The 17602-nt window shown below is 44.9% G+C and overlaps 1 protein-coding gene and 1 long non-coding RNA gene across 2 annotated transcripts in view; one reads left to right on the top strand and one right to left on the bottom strand.

Moving 5' to 3' along the window:
• Positions 1-6883, bottom strand: part of SERINC5 (serine incorporator 5) — a 103540-nt gene extending 96657 nt beyond the window's left edge. The window contains exon 1 of the mRNA XM_061158085.1: positions 6706-6883. Coding sequence (XP_061014068.1) covers positions 6706-6732 — 27 coding nt within the window. The 5' untranslated portion in view covers positions 6733-6883. The remainder of the gene's footprint in view (positions 1-6705) is intronic.
• Positions 6884-7055: 172 nt separating this feature from the next.
• The window catches only part of LOC133066724 (uncharacterized), a 32310-nt gene continuing 21763 nt past the window's right edge, over positions 7056-17602 (top strand). The window contains exons 1-2 of the long non-coding RNA XR_009695194.1: positions 7056-7408; positions 13587-13669. This is a non-coding gene — a long non-coding RNA (uncharacterized LOC133066724). The remainder of the gene's footprint in view (positions 7409-13586; positions 13670-17602) is intronic.

The following is a 17602-nucleotide window of genomic DNA, read 5'->3' as shown; positions in this document are numbered from 1 at the left end:
GGATTTTCTTCATTATTTTTAGTCTTTTGGGAATTGAAACACCCATACATACACACTCCTATTAATACATAAGTCTATTGGCTGATTTTCACATATTTACATTTACTTAATACCTCTGGAAAAATTTCCATAGTTGAAGGTAGAGGACTACTACACTATTTTCTGGGTATAAGCATAAAAAGCGTGGCTGCAAATGAGTGGCTGGTGCATTTAAAAAACTGTCTTGGTCACCCCGTAATTCAGCAAAGAGTTGAATCAAACATATAGTACCTACAATATAATCCCAACTCTGCAAAGTAAAATTATATGTTAAATCTGAGTCAAAATATCAAATACAGTTCTCTCTGTGTGAGGATATGTATTTCATAAATACCCCTCACTGTTCAAAAGAGCATCAGTCGTGAAAAGCATGAACTTTTGCACTTGGATCCCTTCCAAGTGTGGAAGCAACACGTGATATAATGTGGACCTAACATTTCCAATCACTGTAAACAAACAGCTGTAGAGAAAGAGAGTTGTGTGACCAAAGACACACAACAGGGGGTTCAGCTAGTCTACAGTACACGCTCGGTCTAGGAGGGGAGGGGAAGTGTAGCCACGCAGTAACCAGGGAACAACTCCAATGTGTCAGACGACCATGTTCTAGGTGGTATGGACAGGTTTTGGGTGAAAGTTCTGAGGGAACTCGAAAAGTAAGGGAAAGGTCGTTTCTGAGGAAAAGGTTTTTTGAGCTTGGCCTTAAATGCAGAGATTTGGGTTTTACAGAGAAAAAGCAGAGACACCTCAGGGAAATCAGTACCTTTATCTAGTACGTAATTTACTCTTCAAAGAAGTCTTCTTGGATTGACTGTGTGTGTGCTCATCTGTTTTAAGCTACAATCTAGAGGTGAAAAGATGCCCTGATAAGGAAGATCGACCAATTCCAGTTAACACTTATCAGAGGCCACCCTCTAAAACCTCCTGCGGGGACTTCATTACCTCTAACTCCCACGACCCCAGGTTTTGTTAACCAGCGGAATGATGAGAAGTGGTGAAAACTGTAAAAACTCTCAATACACAGCAACTCTGCCCAAACCCCTGCATGAAGACCTTGAGCAAACTTTAACAGGGCTTCTAGCCGCCTAAGGCTGCACTGCCTGGGATGACCCAGCTGCCTTCTGAGTCCTTGTGCAGAAAGGTTCAGGGCTGGGAAAAGAAATTTATATATACAGTTAAGATAAGCCCTGATTTCCCTTTTTTAAGAGCATTATACAATTGTGAGTCCTTCCTCTGCTCCTGCGGATAGGAAGAGGCAGACATTTCCTAACAAATGTGGAATGTGTTTCTCAAGGACTCAAACTCCTTTAAAATGTAGTCCTCTGGAAAGATAGGGCCTATCTCCCAGTCTCGGTGGAACCTAACTTGCTAGCTAGGAGACCCTGCTGGCCTCATCCCCCCACCCATACGAACAAATACGTCTCACTTCCCTAATTCTGCTTGGGCCCCCACTCACTCCTCCCTTTAAAACGCCCAGGCACCTGTAAATCAGAATGCAGCTCAGCTCTTTGCATCAATGAGTGATTGCCAAATAAAATCTGTTTTCATTGCTTTAACTAACGTCCAACTTTATTTATCTTTGACAATGGGGAGTCCCTGCTTGACTTTTGACAATTAACATAACAGACGTTAGAAACAGACTTTGTTGGGGAAAATCTCAGGAATCAAGTAATATGATCTGGCTGGAAATACCTTGGCATTCCTGCCCTTATATGAACTGGTTACAAGGACAAAGTGAGTCTTCTGCCTGAGAGAGGCACCATGGGTTTGATCTATCCAAGAGGTCCTATGCTTCGGCAGTCCTGGGCAAGTTCTTCTTTCTAGAAGGTTATCACATCTGCCACAGGTGAACATGCAAGCTGCATGTTGGTTCACCAAGAAGGACAAAGAGCTGCAACTTCGAGAAGCCACAGGTCAGGCTGTGTACCTGTTCTGTGCCTGCCTGCCGATAACTATCTGCACCAGTGGCAGAATGTGGTCTGAGACTTACTGTCTTTATAACCTGGACCACTGTGAGGAAGAAGCTAAACCTCGCCAAACTCCTGACAACTGCCAATAGCTACCAAGATAGTCACATAACAATGTATTTAACACTGCCTTAGGGTCACTATGAAAGTGAAAGTCACTCAGTCGTGTCCGACTCTTTGAGACCCCATGGACTATACAATCCATAGAATTCTCCAGGCCAGAATACTGGAGTGGGTAGCCTTTCCCTTCTCCAGGGGATCTTCCCAACCCAGGGATCGAACCCAGGTCTCCCACACTGCAGGCAGATTAAAGAAACCAGCTAAACCACAACGGAAGCCCAAGAATACTGGAGTGGGTAGCCTATCCCTTCTCCAGCAGATCTTCCTGACCCAGGAATCGAACTGGGCTCTCTCACATTGCAGGTGGATTTTTTATCAACTGAGCTATCAGGGAAGCATTATAGCTCTTTATCAACTGAGCTATTAGGGCCATTATGAGCAACAACAATCTGCAGCAGTTCCTCATGATTTATTCATATTGTATTTAGAATAATAAGGAATAGCAATCTCCCAGTTAAAAGGTCCGACTCGAGTCAGGTGGAGCAGTGTTGAAGGCCTGGCTCCACCACCACGTAAACATCAGTCAAGCTAATCCATATCTTGCACTTCAGTTGCCTCACCTGCAAAAGGACGTTCCTCGACCCCACAGGGTTCCTGTGAAGTGTGAGTGATATAATATAGGTAAAAACAGCACACTTGTGAACATAAAATAAGCTTCCGCTATTGTTACTATTATCATTAATGCTCATACTTGCCTGGAGTAAAACCTGCCAAGCCTTACTCTCAAATTGCCCTGATAGCGGTTATCTAGATTTTCCAACCACATATTTCACCTCTGAAAGGGTGTCCTGTCATTTTTCAGTAGTGAGCCTACCTCACACTTCCAGCCTCAACTACCCCTTAAGTTCCAAGACAGCAAGGATGCACTTTGTTCACTGACCAGAGGCCTTAGCACAGGGCTGGGTACCCAGAAAAAAGGTGTAGAGTGACCACTCTCCTGTGATTTCTGCTTCCATTAGCATCCACTGGGGTTTCCCTGGTGGCTCAGATGGTAAAGAATCTGCCTACAATGCAGGAGACATGGGTTTGATCCCTGGGTCAAGATGGTCCCCTGGAAAAGAGAATGGCTACCCACTCCAGTATTCTTGCCTGGAGAATTCCATGGAAGAGGAGCCTGGCGGGCTACCATCCATGGAGTCACAGAGTCAGATACGACGGAGCAACTAACACACTAGAAGCCAACAGCCCAAGCAAAACCTAAGTGTATCAGAGTTAAAGCAAAAATAAAATGACCTGGAAACAGTCCAGGTGCAACTGGGTAGTGGCCACCAAGATCTGTGGGATCCCTTACTCTGTACCAAATCCTGTACTAGAGACATTATTGCATGTAATCCTCCCAATAACCCTGGGAGATATTATCATACCCATTCAACAGCTGAGGTAAACTGAGGGTAAATAATACGCACAGTCACATCAGCCCTCAGTGTCCAAATTTCCCAATTCAAACCCAGACCTGAGTCAGAGGCTATTTTCTGGGTTACACATTGTTTCAGTTAAGGTCCCCTGAATTTCTATCTCCAACCTCAAGCTTCTCCCAACTTAAAAATCCAACTGATGACTGGCCATCTCTATTTAACTTCTAATAAGCATTTCAAATGTAGCAAAGACAGAAGAAAACAATGGGTTTTCCTTGCCAAATATCCTTCTTCCTCAACTCAGTGAGGCACTATCATCTATTCAGTTGCCCGGGTCACAAACAGAATCTCTTATTTCCACATCCCACTTCTAACCCATGCAAAAGTCCAGCTCTACCTCTGAAATATGCCCAGAAGCCAACACCATCCCATGGTCAGCACTACTACGCCCTAAATTAAGGGAGTGCACTCTCTCCTTGGCCTACAGTAACAGCAGACTGCCAGGATTCAAGTTCCACCAGGAAGGATTCTGGCTCACTGCAGAAGCCTAGAACACTGCTCACAGCCAGGAGGAGGAGGTTTAAAAGCATCACTGAATGAACGGCCCTGACTACTCTCACCCCACACTAGTCCCTGACACACTCAACTCTTCATGGTGCCCAAAATCATCTTCTAAGTGTAAATCAAGCCCCAGTTCTCACCTGCTCAAAATCCCCCAACAACCTTTCCCTGTAAGAGAAATAAAACCCAAACTCCATCGGTGACCGACCCCACCTGGCCCTACCTGCCTCTTTACCTCATCTACGACACTCCAGCCTCCTGGAATCTTTCAACTCCTCGAACACCCTGGAAGGCTCGCTACCCAGACCCTCACATGGGTGCCTCTCCATCAGTCTCAATTCCAAGGGCATCTTCTCAGCAGACTTCCCTAAGAACCCTACAGAAGCCGCTTTGCCCACCAGGACCTGTTACAGTATCAGTATTGTTTACTGATTACAGTATATTATTGTTTCATTGCTCCAACGTTTATATAACGCCACCCTGTCCCTGCCCCAGCAGGACCAGTCACTGAGGGCAGAGATGATGTCTGTCTGGCTCACTGCCTTATCTCCAGCTCTTGACACATAGTAGGTGCTGTGATATTGTGATATAATCAGGAATATTTATTTGGTCTTCTACTTGGGGATGGGAGGCCCAGAAGACTTGATATTGGCAGCTGAAGTGTGTGAGGAGCCAGACAGGGAGGAGGATGGTGTTGTGGGATTAGGCCCCTAGCCTGGGGGATATCTGACATTCAGGTAATGTCAGAATTAAACTGTATTGTTGTACATCCAGTTAATATCCGGGGAGTTGGGGAACTGATTGGTATGGAGTGGGGGGGAGGGGAGTCTGTACATTGATGTCAGAAGTGATGTAAGTAAAAATAATGCACATGTGCTCAAAAAAGTTTAAGGATTTCTAGACTTAGATACTTTCTGACAGTGCTGTGTGTGTGTGTTTTTTTAAATGTAAACTTCACAGTTTCATTCATATGAAATAATATCATCATCACCCACCTCCCAGCATTGAGACCCACCACAGTGAAGCCTCAAGTAGTCCCAAGAAAGCAGAAGTTAACTTCCCTGTGATGAACAGCCAGGATTTGGTTCTTTCCAAAGTCCTGAGAGGGGGATTTTAGAAACAAGTCATAAAACCCTGCCAAAATATCAACCATACCAATAATTCTTTTACAAGACCCACTTGAGTACTGGCAATAATTTTCAGAGCTCTAAATTACCCACTGGGAGCCACAGAAAGCCTCAAGGGGCTTTCAAGCGACTGGAGGACAGGTGCCTCGATACCAGTAACCTAGTCACTATATAATGAGGGGTCACGTCAAAATGGAACTCCCTCAAAACAACCACAATGAACGATTTGCAAAGCCTTCTCGAGATCTGGAATATTCTGAAAGCCGCCTCCTGAGGTCCACTTTGGTCTCCAGAGCCCTGAGAGGCATTAAGTACCCTCTCTTGTCGCTGTGCCTGACTGAGGGCAAGTCATTCCACCTCAAGTTAAAAACCTCAATTTCCTCATCTCTGAAAAGACCAGCTTGAATGCATGCCAAGGACAGTAGTAGACCTCAAAAACCAAGCGATAACTTCACAGTGCCATGGAAAGAGGTCGGATTATCTACCAGTCTAATCAGCGGCTATACAGAAACCCACAGCTTAACCCCTGCATCGCTTACGGGCTGGCCTGATTGTCGCAAGGCTGAATGTACCAGCAAGCAGCGACAGCCGGGCTAGACTCACCGGAAAAAACGAACCATTAAAACTCTGTAAAGAAATGCTGATAATCAACAAGCCTGGGAAGGTGGGAGCGCAACTTCTGGCAGACTTTACCTACTTCTTCCTAACTCTGCAAGAAGGAATGAAAGCAGCGTTAAAGGTTGAAACCTACTACCAATTCTGCCCTGACGCACTGCCAACCGGTAGAAGAAGCCGATCCCAAGCGAGCACAGGTGTTTTAAGATCTCGGGAGTTTAATAGGCGAGAGTTACAAACAGGCTCGGGCAAGTTCAAGGCTGAAAGGGGGATGAGAAGGCTCAAGGTTCCTACCCAGGCGGCGCGTTCGTGTCCAGCCAGGGTTGGTCGGGAAATTCAACAAGCAGGGCTGACTCTTCCCTGCGCCCAGACCTGAGCCCTGCGGTTTGGAAAGCAGGCTTCTCTGTTCTCGAATGAACAGAGCCAGAGCTCTGGAGCCTTGGGAGATGTCAAGCGCAATCCGTCTGGGCCAAACGAGCCGAGTTTCGTTCAGGGCATGGGAGAGGAGTGGTTGCCCAAACCCACGTCTTCTTCTGGGTTCACGGGGCTGGCAGAGCCCGGTGGCCTACGGAGCTCGGCCCCACACACTCGTACCCTAGAGAGTAGGCGACACGCTCCAGAAACAGTTGGCACCTTCCGCCCGAACCCTGCCTGCCCCGCCCTAAGCCAAGTTCCTACCTAACGCCCAACGAGAAGACCTCGGGGTCGCCTCTCGAGCTGCCCCCCGTGTGCCTCTGGTCCGCCCGCCGAGGCAAAGGGTTTCCCCGACAGCTGAGCGCCGCGCTCCGGCCCGGGGCACTCACCCAGGGGGCGCGGGGTCAGCCGCCCCACTTTCGGCGGCGGAGCCGGGGCGCACACCCGGGGAAGCCCGCGGTGCCTCGGGCTCCTGGCCAGGTCGCCACCGATCCGTCTCCCTCTGCTCACCTGGCCCGCACAGCACCGTGCTGACATAGCGGCGGCCGACCACCACCACCCGCGCGCTAGCCCGCTCTCAGCTTTCCTCCGGCACTCCTGGCTAGCTCCGGCCTCAAGCGTCAGTCCGCGGACCGCTCACGCCTCCACGCCGCGCAGCCCCAGCTGAGCTTGGGGGACCTAGGCCTGGGTGAAAACAGCCGCCGCGAAGCCCCGCCCCTCCGCTTCAGGCCCCGCCCAGCAGCCCCAGGCCCCGCCCCGTCAGGCCGCCACCGCCCTCAGCCCCTCCCTGTTCCCGCCCCTTCCCGCGGCACCGCTTCCGAACCGGCTCTGCCCGCGCTCGCACTTCCGCTGGCGTCAGGCAGCAGGCAGTGGTCATCACTTCCCGGTGCGGCGCTGGACTGTGAAGTCCGACCGCCGACGGGCTGGCCCGGCACTAGCGCGCTCCTGCGCCGGCCTGGCCACTGTCGGTCTCCGGCCCTGAAGGGAGCAGCGCCCCCAGTCCGCGGCTCCGGTGGAAGAGCTGGTTGCTGACTCCAATAAAGCTCGGAGCCTTTAGTGAGCGATTCCGAGTGCCCTGCACTGAACCGGCGCGGTAGGGATGGCCGGGTGCTAGTCTGTGCTCGGCCTCGCGCCGAACTGGTGTATGCCCGGGAACCCTGTTGCAGAAGTCCCTTTATCTTCTTCATCTCCCAAGAAAATTTCTCAAACTTTGGTAAGATTCCCTCTGCCCAAGCTACGAATCCCTGGTCACTTAGCTGTCTTGGCACGTTACCATGGCACCTTAAGGGATCCAGGGAGAACCCTTTATGTGCTTCCGTGTTTTCCAGTCTCTCCACCACCCACAGGAGAGCGCACCCTCGCCCAGGGACTTAGTTTGCATCCCTCCTTCCTCTCTGGCTTCCCAGGTGGCTCAGAGGTGATGAATCCACCTGCCAATGTAGGAGACACAGGGGGCACCGGTTCAGTCCCTGGGTGAAGGAAGACCCCTTGGAGGAGGAAATGGCAACCCACTCCAGTATTCTTGCCTGGAAAAATCCCATGAATAAAGCAGCCTGGCGGGCTGCAGTCCATGGGGTCACAAAGAGTCGGATGCCAATGAGCACGGATATTTGTTACATGCAGAAAGAGTTCTCCCTACCTAAATGTGCTCTCCTCATGGGCGCTTCCCCAAGAAGAGGAATTTCTGTTAGTGCAAACTTTTTGCGCCAGATTCCTTTTATTCCTTAAAATAAGGATTATTCTCTATATTTTAGAAATGGGGCGACTGAAACTCAGACAGTTTAAATAACTTGCCCAAAGTTTAACAGTAAAGCTGAAAAAGCAATACAGGAACTGGAATGCACGTGTCTGATCCCCTGGGGCATGACACGAATTCGTCCTTCGCCTTTGGCAAAGTAGTGTCTGTCGGCAGTTGAGGAGGTGGAAACTAAGAGAAAAGTCCATGGGAACCAATGCTTGGATTATGAGCAGCACAGACTCTTCTAGAATTGAGACAGGCTTCCAGAGTGCTTGCACTGTGGACAACCTTCTTGAGCAGTAGGAGACAAAGAAATTAGAAGTGACTAAAAATAACTGCACACATGCACAGTTGAGATAACCTTGAGCAAGAGGATACAAAAAAGCCACAGACTACAAGTTTTTGAGGTGCTAGGAGCTAAAGCAGGATACTATGCATGATCCCTGTACACTGCCCACCAAAGGGGTGGACAGACATAGTAAGGTACCTGTGTGCGTGCTCAGTCGCTTCAGGCCTGTCCGACCCTGTGCACCCCTATGGACTGTAGCCCACCAAATTCCTCTGTCCATGGGATTCTCCAGACTAGAACACTGGAGTGGGTCTCCATGCCCTTTGCCAGAGGATCTTCCCAATCCAGGGATTGAACCCACATCTCTTACATCCCCTGCATTGGCAGGCGGGTTCTTTACCACGAGTGCCACCTGGGAAGCCCGTAATAAGGTACCCCTTTTGCCAAACCCACTCATCCATTCCTACTGTTACACCAGTCAAGGACCCATGCAGCTTCCCTCCAAGAGCTCGCAAGGGTACCCATTTCTTGCTTTTATTCCCTGCTGACGCAACTGTTGTTGTTCAGTCACCCAGCCGCGTCTGATTCTTTGCGACCCCATGGACTGCAGCACGCCAGGACCCCTGTCCCTCACTATCTCCCAAAGTTTGCCCAAGTTCATGTCCATTGGATTGGTGATGCCATCCAGCTGTCTCATCCTCTCACGCCCTTTTCTCCTTCTACCCTTAAACTTTCCCAGCATTGGGGACTTTTCCAGTTAGTCAGCTGTTCGCATCAGATGACCAAAATACTGGAGCTTCAGCTTCAGCATCAGTCCTTTCAATTAGTATTCAGGGTTGATTTCCCTTAAGATTAACTGGTTTGATCTCCAAGGGACTTTCAGGAGCCTTCTCCAGCACCACAGTTCAAAGGCATCAATTCTTTGGTGCTCTGCCTTCTTTATGGTCCAGCTCTCCCAACCATACATGGCCACTGGGAAGACCATAGCCTAGATTATATGGACCTTGGTGGGCAGAGTAATGTCTCTGCTTTTCAACACACTATCTAGGTTTGTCTTAGCTTTTCTTCTAAGAAGCAAACATCTTCTGATTTCATGGCTGCAGTCACCATTCACAGTGATTTTAGAGCCCAAGAAGAGGAAATAATGTAACTACTTCCACCTTTTCCCCCTTTATTTGCCATGAAGTAATGGAGCCAGAAGCCATGTACTTAGTGTTTTTTTTAATATTTAGTTTTAAGCCAGCTCTTTCACTCTTCTCCTTCACCCTCATCAAGAGGCTCTTTAGTTCCTCTTTGCTTTCTGCCATTAGAGCGGTATCATCTGCATATCTGAGGTTGTTGATGTTTCTCAACCTTTATTGGGGCTGAAGCTGATTGGGGCTGGAGTTTCTTGCCTGAAATTCTCCTCTGGCTCCTTATCAATTTCTGTTGATTAAAAGGGTCCAAGGGTGGTAGTCCGTAACAGAATCTCCTAGAATCTCAGGTGCCAGCATTTAGAGGAAGAGAAATAATGGAGCAGGCCCTACTCAGAGCCATGGAAAGTAATGAGAAATGGCTCCACCTAAATTTTTTTAAATAATATTTTAAACCAACAACAACAAAAAACAGCCTCAACAGTATCAGACTGGTGCAGCCACCTGCTTGGTGGCTGTCTTATGACTCATCAGAAGCCAAGGATCTCACTGAGACTGTCTAGTTAGGTTCACTGTTGTTTGGGATGGTCATTCTGGCCCCACTTCTCACCCTGGGAGACTACTTGGGTACCAGGAGTTTCTGTTCCCCTGGGAAGAGCCAGGCAGCTTCTGAGGAGGGGAAGGTGTGAAATCTACTTCAGTTTGAACCTGCTGGGGCTATGAAGTCTCACCTTTTAGGGAAACTGGAGCATACCACTGGGTTACAGGCAGAGCTGGTAGTAGGATCCAGGCCTCTTGAATCCTGAGCTTTTTTTTTTTTTCAAATCTGTGTCAACTTGGAAGGATTCTATGATGATACTAACATCAGCTGGCAAAGAGACAACACAACTTAATGACCAGAGAATTTGTAGACTGTGCCCAAGGTACCTGAAAAACATACTGGAAGTCTGAGCTTCTGAAGTTATAAAGTTGTAAATTTCAGCTTCACCAAAAACTGGCTGGATGACCTCAGAGCCTCAGTTTTATCATCTGCAAAATGGGGACTAACCGTGCATTAAATTAAATTGATAAAGAATCCACCTGCCAATGCAGGAGACGCAAGAGACGAGGGTTCAATCCCTGGGTGGGGAAGATCCCCTGGAGTAGGAAATGGCAATCAACTCCAGTAGTCTTCCTTGGGAAATCCCATAAACAGAGGAGCCTGTCCAGCTACAGTCCATGAGGTTGCAAATAGTTGGACATGGCTGGTATTAATAAACCAGTTTAAAAATGTTAAATAATCTATGCAGGCTGATTCTTCCTCTCTGCTGGAAGATCTCAAAGGAATATGGCTACTGTCAACTGAAAGAAAAATACACAATGTAAAGTGAATTCAGTTGTATTCAGGACCTTACCGTGAATCATAGCCCAGGAGGTGGCCTCTCAGATAACACCAAATTGAGAAATTGGCTTCAGAGAGATAAGGGGAAAGCCAGGATAAATGTAAATAATAAATAAATAATAAATTTTTAGCTGGGGGAAGAACATATGATCAAACATAAAAAGATAACTACTAATCTCAAGGTAATTATTTTAATACTTTTCTATGAATGGGAAGATGTAAGAATCTGGGATTCTTGGAATTTTTTCGTAGATATGCTTCTTAATTATATAGGGGCCAGGATGTTTTACCTTAGAGATGCATCTTAACTATCTTTGGGGTAAGATGCAGAATGCTTCTTGGCTTTCTCCATCCTGAAGTCCCTTCTGGGTGCACTGTTGGTGGGGGAGAGTGGCTAATGGCTTGATCTCTGTAGAAATGGACTGGCTGGCCACTCTATTTCTTCATGCCAAGTCTGACCTCCTTTCCTGGTTCTGAGGGTTTTGCAGTTACTATTTATGGTCTGGCTGGTAACATCCTTTGCATCTGTTGTCAGTCAAAAAGAATAGAGGTAATGTCAGCAGACATGACAGAAAACAGTGGCACCTTAATTTTATTTTAAGTACTCTGCAGGCCTTTTCAAGAAAGAGAGTTGTACAGTGTTCCTAACATGTAGGTAATTTTACAGTCTGTCCTGTTTGATGTGGATTTTCTCAGGAATAAGCAATAAAAGGCTTGTTTTAATAAGACTAGCTCTTGGCAGACCATGTGAAATATTCCCCCCACAAAAATGTTCCTAAATTAACTAAATTAGCTCCTTTTATACAGTTTAATTATACACGCATATATATATATGACATACTATAAATAACAAGTTTATAATTTGCTTTTTTCTCCTTGTGAATTTGAAGGCTTCCCCCCCCCCCCCCTTTTAGGAAGGAGAAGGCAATGTTGAGTGTAAAAACACTCACTGAACTGAAAACAATATTGATATACATATGTTATTAAAGAAAAAAATAGTCATGCACTTGCTGTTTTTTAACTTTTGATTTTAGAAAACTTCATTACAGATTTTAATTTCCAGTTCAAGAATGGCTTAAAAGCCAACAAAATTAGTTATTCTAATTCCCTAAAATTTTCTCAACTTTGTAAAGAAAACCTAGTAATGCATTCTATTGGTATTTAAATATAAAAGAAGAAATGTCTCCAGTCTTCACTTATAAAGCTCTAAGGACCTCAATCTGATAGTAAAAGTTTAGTTAATTTCAGTTACAGGTAAACAAGGAAGTATTCATTTAGAAAAAACTATAAATTTTGCAACTCAGGCAAAAAACAATCCCAAGTGCTATAGTGTCCCCACCTCAGTCCTTATGGTGATTGCATTCTCCTTCATTTCTATTAAATTAAAATAATGTACAATGGTTTTTGTTTGTTTGTGTTTTTTTGCCACACCACTTGGCTTGTGGGGTTTTAGTTCCCCCATAAGGGGTCAAATCCAGGCCCTCAGCAGTGAGAGTGCGAAGCACTAACCACTGAACTGCCAGGGGATTTCTATACAATGTTTTTTAAATGTTGAAAATATTATAAAACATAAAATAAAAAGAAGTAGCATCTCTCTCACATCCTTCCTTTCAGTCCCCTCCCCAGAGGCAGTCACTTTCAGTTATTCAAGCGATTTTTCCTTATTACCTCCATATTTTTTAAACATTTATTTTATTTTTTTTTCCACACTGCACAGCATGTGGAATCTCAGTTTCCCCGCCAGGATTGAACCCATGCCCTTTGCAGCGGAAGCAGAGTCTTAACCATTGTGCTGCCAAGGAAGTCCCAACTCCATATTTTTAAATAATATTTTATGCTTTTATTTCCTGACCTGTTGACTATATTTGTTGTGTATTATCTTGTATGTTGCATGTGGGCTGAAAGCTTAGCCCATTGAGCACGTCTATCTTGACAATCTAATCACATCACGTTTTTCATAAAATAATGAAATTAATTTCACATAATTTTATAAATTAATAGGAAATTAATATGTAGTTATGGCTAGTAAAAATTACTCATTGCATAGCCACAGAGTGTATAATGATAGCATTTCTTTCTTGTCTCTTTCTATTTTTCATTCTCATTCCCCTTCCCTGGAGAGGCAGTATATTCTAGTGGTTACAGTTAGAGACTCTGGAGCCAGACCTTGGGATTAGACCTTTGCTTTTGTCACTTATTAGATCTGTGGTTTTAAGCAACTGATTTCATCTCCCTGTCCTTCAGTTTCTTCCTCTTTAAATGAGGAGGATTAATAAAAGTATACATATTAAAGTATTTAAATAGCATCCAGCATGTATTAGGTGTCTGAAGGTATGTTTGACTTGCATGCTTTTCTTGGTACCTAATCTTGACTTTTTTCCATTTGCCCATCTGATCTGTCATAATTCTTTTCTCCCAGATAATCAACAATATCAGGTAATCTATCAATTCCATTTTCCCCAAGAGCCCTTTCTTTCCCTAAGAGCTCTCCAAATTATTGCAACCTGGATCCCTCCAGGCTGCTACTGACGGTTGCCCTCCTGTCATTACCCTAGAGATGTGAAAACCAAGTTCTATTCATGGAGCCAAAGAATGAATTCTTCAAACTCGCAAACACACAGGCAAAGTTTATTTTAAAGGATAGAGATACAAACTTCTCAGCATAGACCCTGAGAGGGGTGAAGAGACCCAAAAAGGAGGAGATAACAGCAGTTCTTATATCTTTACTAGTATTGATCTGTATATTTTTGGTTGGCTTGTGACTTTAATATATGTCATTTTTGACCAGTTTGAATGTTTCAATTGAATGTTGTCATGTTTATGGCTTTCTTTTGGTTCGCGGTTTCTCAGTTTCCGAGACATTGAGACGCCATTCCTCAACCTTGTCTCAAGACCCCAGACCATTATTTGGGAACCAGATGCATGTTCAAAAGGTAATGATTCATCTGCAGTTCTTCTCTTTGATATACTAGACAGCAGTTAAAGATTGTCTTGTCCTGGGTCTGAAAGTTTTATGACCCTCCAGACCTGCGAGGCATTCCTCTGAATGCCTAGAAACTGGAGCTTTGGGCTAACAGAGCGAAACATCTATATGAGGGAGTAAGTTGAAGTTAGAAAAAGACCGAGGCTCTCAACCCTACACTGACTACCTAACAATTTAGTCACTTTACCTTGCCACTCTCTTCTTGGACATCTGGCCTTCTGGAGTCCTCTTTCTTGATTTATTCCCTTGCTTTGGTGAGCACATTAGCAGCCTTAGGACTCCAACCTCCCCACCCACCAACTTTCCTTAACCCTGTATTGACCTTCCTTGCCCTGCCCAACTTAAAATAAAAATTATTCAGCTTCTTTTTCAACTCTAATCACTCTGTTGTACCCTCATCCTACCTTTAGTTCTGTTACTTCCTGTCTCCTCAGTTTTCTCTCTTTCAAGCATTTTAAGTCTTTCCTTTCTATTGAATCATTCTCAAGCTACAAACATAGTCAGATTTTTCTTAAACAACAAGCAACCTCATTTTAACCCAGTACCACCCATTCCTCTTTTCTTTGTCTTAAAACTTCTGGAAAACAAAGTTTGGTGCTTCACTCTCCTGAACCCTCTGGTGGGGCTTCTGTCCTTCCAGGCCACTGAAGCTGCAGCTTCTGAGGTCACTGGAGCCCCCAGTTTCTCCTCCTGTTTGCCTTAACACCTTAAAATCATTGTCTTTTTTTATCTCTCCACTAATTCCCATTTAGAGGAGTTTTTAAAGAAAAGTGCTTTTAGTTTTCCAAATTCAGGTAATGACAACAAATAAGCTAACCATATGTTACCTGGTCAAGATTTTTAGGGTAGATGCTTTGGGAAACGGAGGAAATCTTTTGTAATCATCCTGTTATTTTGTGCCTAGAGAAAACTAATGATTATTTTCAAGCCTCAAATGGGTGCTTTAAAAGTTTTGCCTCAGTATTTTAAAGATTTTTACCTTTAATCCATGTCACATTATTAATTTGCTTGATAAGCCCTTCTAGTATAAATAATACAAAGGAAAATACCCCTGTGTAACACCCCAGGGAAAACAAATTCCAAGTTAATGAAGAGGGTAGAGCATTGTTCAACAGATTTCTCAGCGTTGCTCAACCCTTCTGGGAACAAATAAATATTTTTAAAGTTCTCTTGGACTAAGGGCCTAGTCTTCCTATCAGTGGGAAAACTCTGAGAAACGGAGTATTCCTGCCTTTTCAGTAACTAAGGATATCATAGTCATTAGCGATGAGTCCCTGAGCCCTCTGGGCACTCTGGGAGGAGAAACATACATGGTAACTAGCAGCCAGTAGGACTCCCTAAGGGGAGCTCTGGATGTGAAAAAACACAAGACACTGGCCCCAGGTAGGTGAGATGCATATGAAAGGGAAGGTTTCATTGTGCCCAGACTCTCGGCATCGTCCCATATACAGAAAAGCACTAAATGCCTTAACTTGAGATGTCTGGTTTCCTTTAATTAACAACAGTCTTTTGATGTTCAGGCTACCGGCCCTTTGTTTCAAAACTTGTGTATAACCTGGCCCCTCCCCTCACCTCCTCAGAACAGTTCTCTCAGGATTCCTTGAGATGCTGATGTTCTGGGCTTGAAGTCCTAAAAATGCCCACCTAGTAAAACATAACTCTGAACTTTTAGGTTGTGATGATTTTTTAATTTGACAAATATGTATGTATATTCTTCACATACAAAATGTATATGTTCCCCACCCTACCCCACCATCTCTGAGATGTGTAATATATACTCAGATTTGAGTTACATTAAGAAAATTCAGTGGAAGAGTATAGAGAGCCTTTGCCTTTCTAATTAAAATATGTAGCAGGGTTTGAGTAGATTTTTGAAAGTTTCCAGTTTCTTCTCTTAGAAATAAATATTCGGGTAAATCAGGCAAATAATCATTATAAAATCACTGTTCAATCTTATCATTGTTGTGGAATCCGGAGCCGCAAAACACACCTCGGAGGACACTTAAGACAGTGGAGTACAGTTTATTACGCCAGCAGGTCCAAGGGGAATCCGTTCCCAAGAAGGACCCTGATGTTTCTGAGAGGCCCAGTTTTATACTCCCCACCACATGACTGGTTACAGGTTAGCAACATGACTGAGTTTTACAAGTAGGTGCTAGGAGAACAAGCAGTTAAGGTTAAAGGGGGAGAACAATGATTATACATCAAGGGGGGATATTTCATGGTTAATCTAACAGGGGCAGCCTGACAACTACAATCTCCATTTGCCATCTGTAGGGAGGGAAGTCTCCAGGAGACCTGGTTTTCACTAGCAATGGTTTCCTCACTCTTGGGTGGGGTTCAGGCCCAGTTTACATCCTGCCTTTAAGAAGGATGACAGGCTTCAAGATGGAGTCTCTCCTGCTTGCCTCACACTGGCCCCAACATTGCCCCGTCTTGATGCCCATCTTATCTTTAACGATGGGCACCAGTCATGGGTCGGCATTGTACACAGGGACTATGTAACTGCGGCTGGGCTGTCAGTCTGGAGGCTACACATCAAGGTATACACTGGAGAATGCAAGGCCCCCAAATTAGTAATACAATGATTAACAAAATAATTACAAAAAGATTTTTCCACCAATCACCTTTGATCCAAGCATATACCAGCGTCCAAAAAGGAGGATTATCGTTTGACATAGCTTTTACCTGGTTTTTCATCTTGTCTAGAGCAGCTGATAGATTGCCAGATAAATCAGAAATATATACACAACATTTAACTTTAATTATAGCAGAGGTCCCTCCTTGGACGGCTATAAGTATGTCAAAGAAAGTGAAAGTTAGAAAGGTAAGTCGCTCAGTCGTGTCCCACTGTTTGCAACCCCATGGACTGTAGCCCACCAGGCTCCTCCGTCCATGGGGTTCTCCAGGCAGGAATACTGGAGTGGGTTGCCTTTTCCTTCTCCAGGGGATCTTCCCAACCCAGGGATTGAACTGAGGTCTCCTGCATTGCAGGCAGACACTTTAACCTCTGAGCCACCAGTGAAGCCCAAGTATGTCAAAAGTCATCAAATTTTGAATCACTGTCTTTCTCATTTGTATTTGTTCTTCATTTGAAACTTGGATTGCCTTTGTGTTGTCCAGGAGGGCCTGTTTCATGAAGTTAGAGCTTCTACTTTAATCATAATATCTGTTGTTTCTATAGATGGTACAAACAAGGCAACTATGTAATCATACCATTGAAATACAGACCTTGCCCACTGCATGTAAATAAGGCAAATTTACTGGGGCTTGTTGTAAGGATGGCTTAATACTTCCACAAGCAAAGGCAAATCCTAAAGTGTAATGGCCAACACAGCCGACTGGAAGCCAAGGCCCTAAGTTCTATCCATACAGTCATTGGGTGCCATTCGGGGCCACCCACCAGATCCCAGGGTTGTACTTCCAGTCTGAACCAGGCCAGCAAACTGGTAAATCTGGGCGATAAGTGACCTCTTAGGTTTGTTCACATTGCTCAGAGGACAAGTATCCCACATATTTTAATTCTTTTGGATCCATGGGACAGTCACCAAATCCAATCTTTTGTTCCCTTTGCTCCCAACAGATAGAGGCAGGGACAATAGGTTGGCCTTTTCTGGAGTCGTTCAAATATATTTATCCATATCTGGTAAAATTGTTCAAAGTACCTGATGGATTGGCCCTTTTCACTGGCCATAGAGTTTTTATCTTTTTTTAAGTAAAAATTGTAGGCTTTTGCTACTTCTGGAAAGCTTGCATTTACTTTAAATGTCACCCCATGGCCTTGATCAATCTGATTAGAGTCCAGCTTATACCAAGAAAGAAGTGACAGGTTGTGAGTTACCAAAGAAAGAAATGTTTCCCGTTATTGTCTCAAAAGAGGAAC

Source organism: Dama dama, chromosome 12, assembly GCF_033118175.1.
Source record: "Dama dama isolate Ldn47 chromosome 12, ASM3311817v1, whole genome shotgun sequence".
In the NCBI taxonomy this organism is placed as follows: domain Eukaryota; kingdom Metazoa; phylum Chordata; class Mammalia; order Artiodactyla; family Cervidae; genus Dama; species Dama dama.
This window is presented reverse-complemented; position numbering and strand designations above follow the sequence as displayed.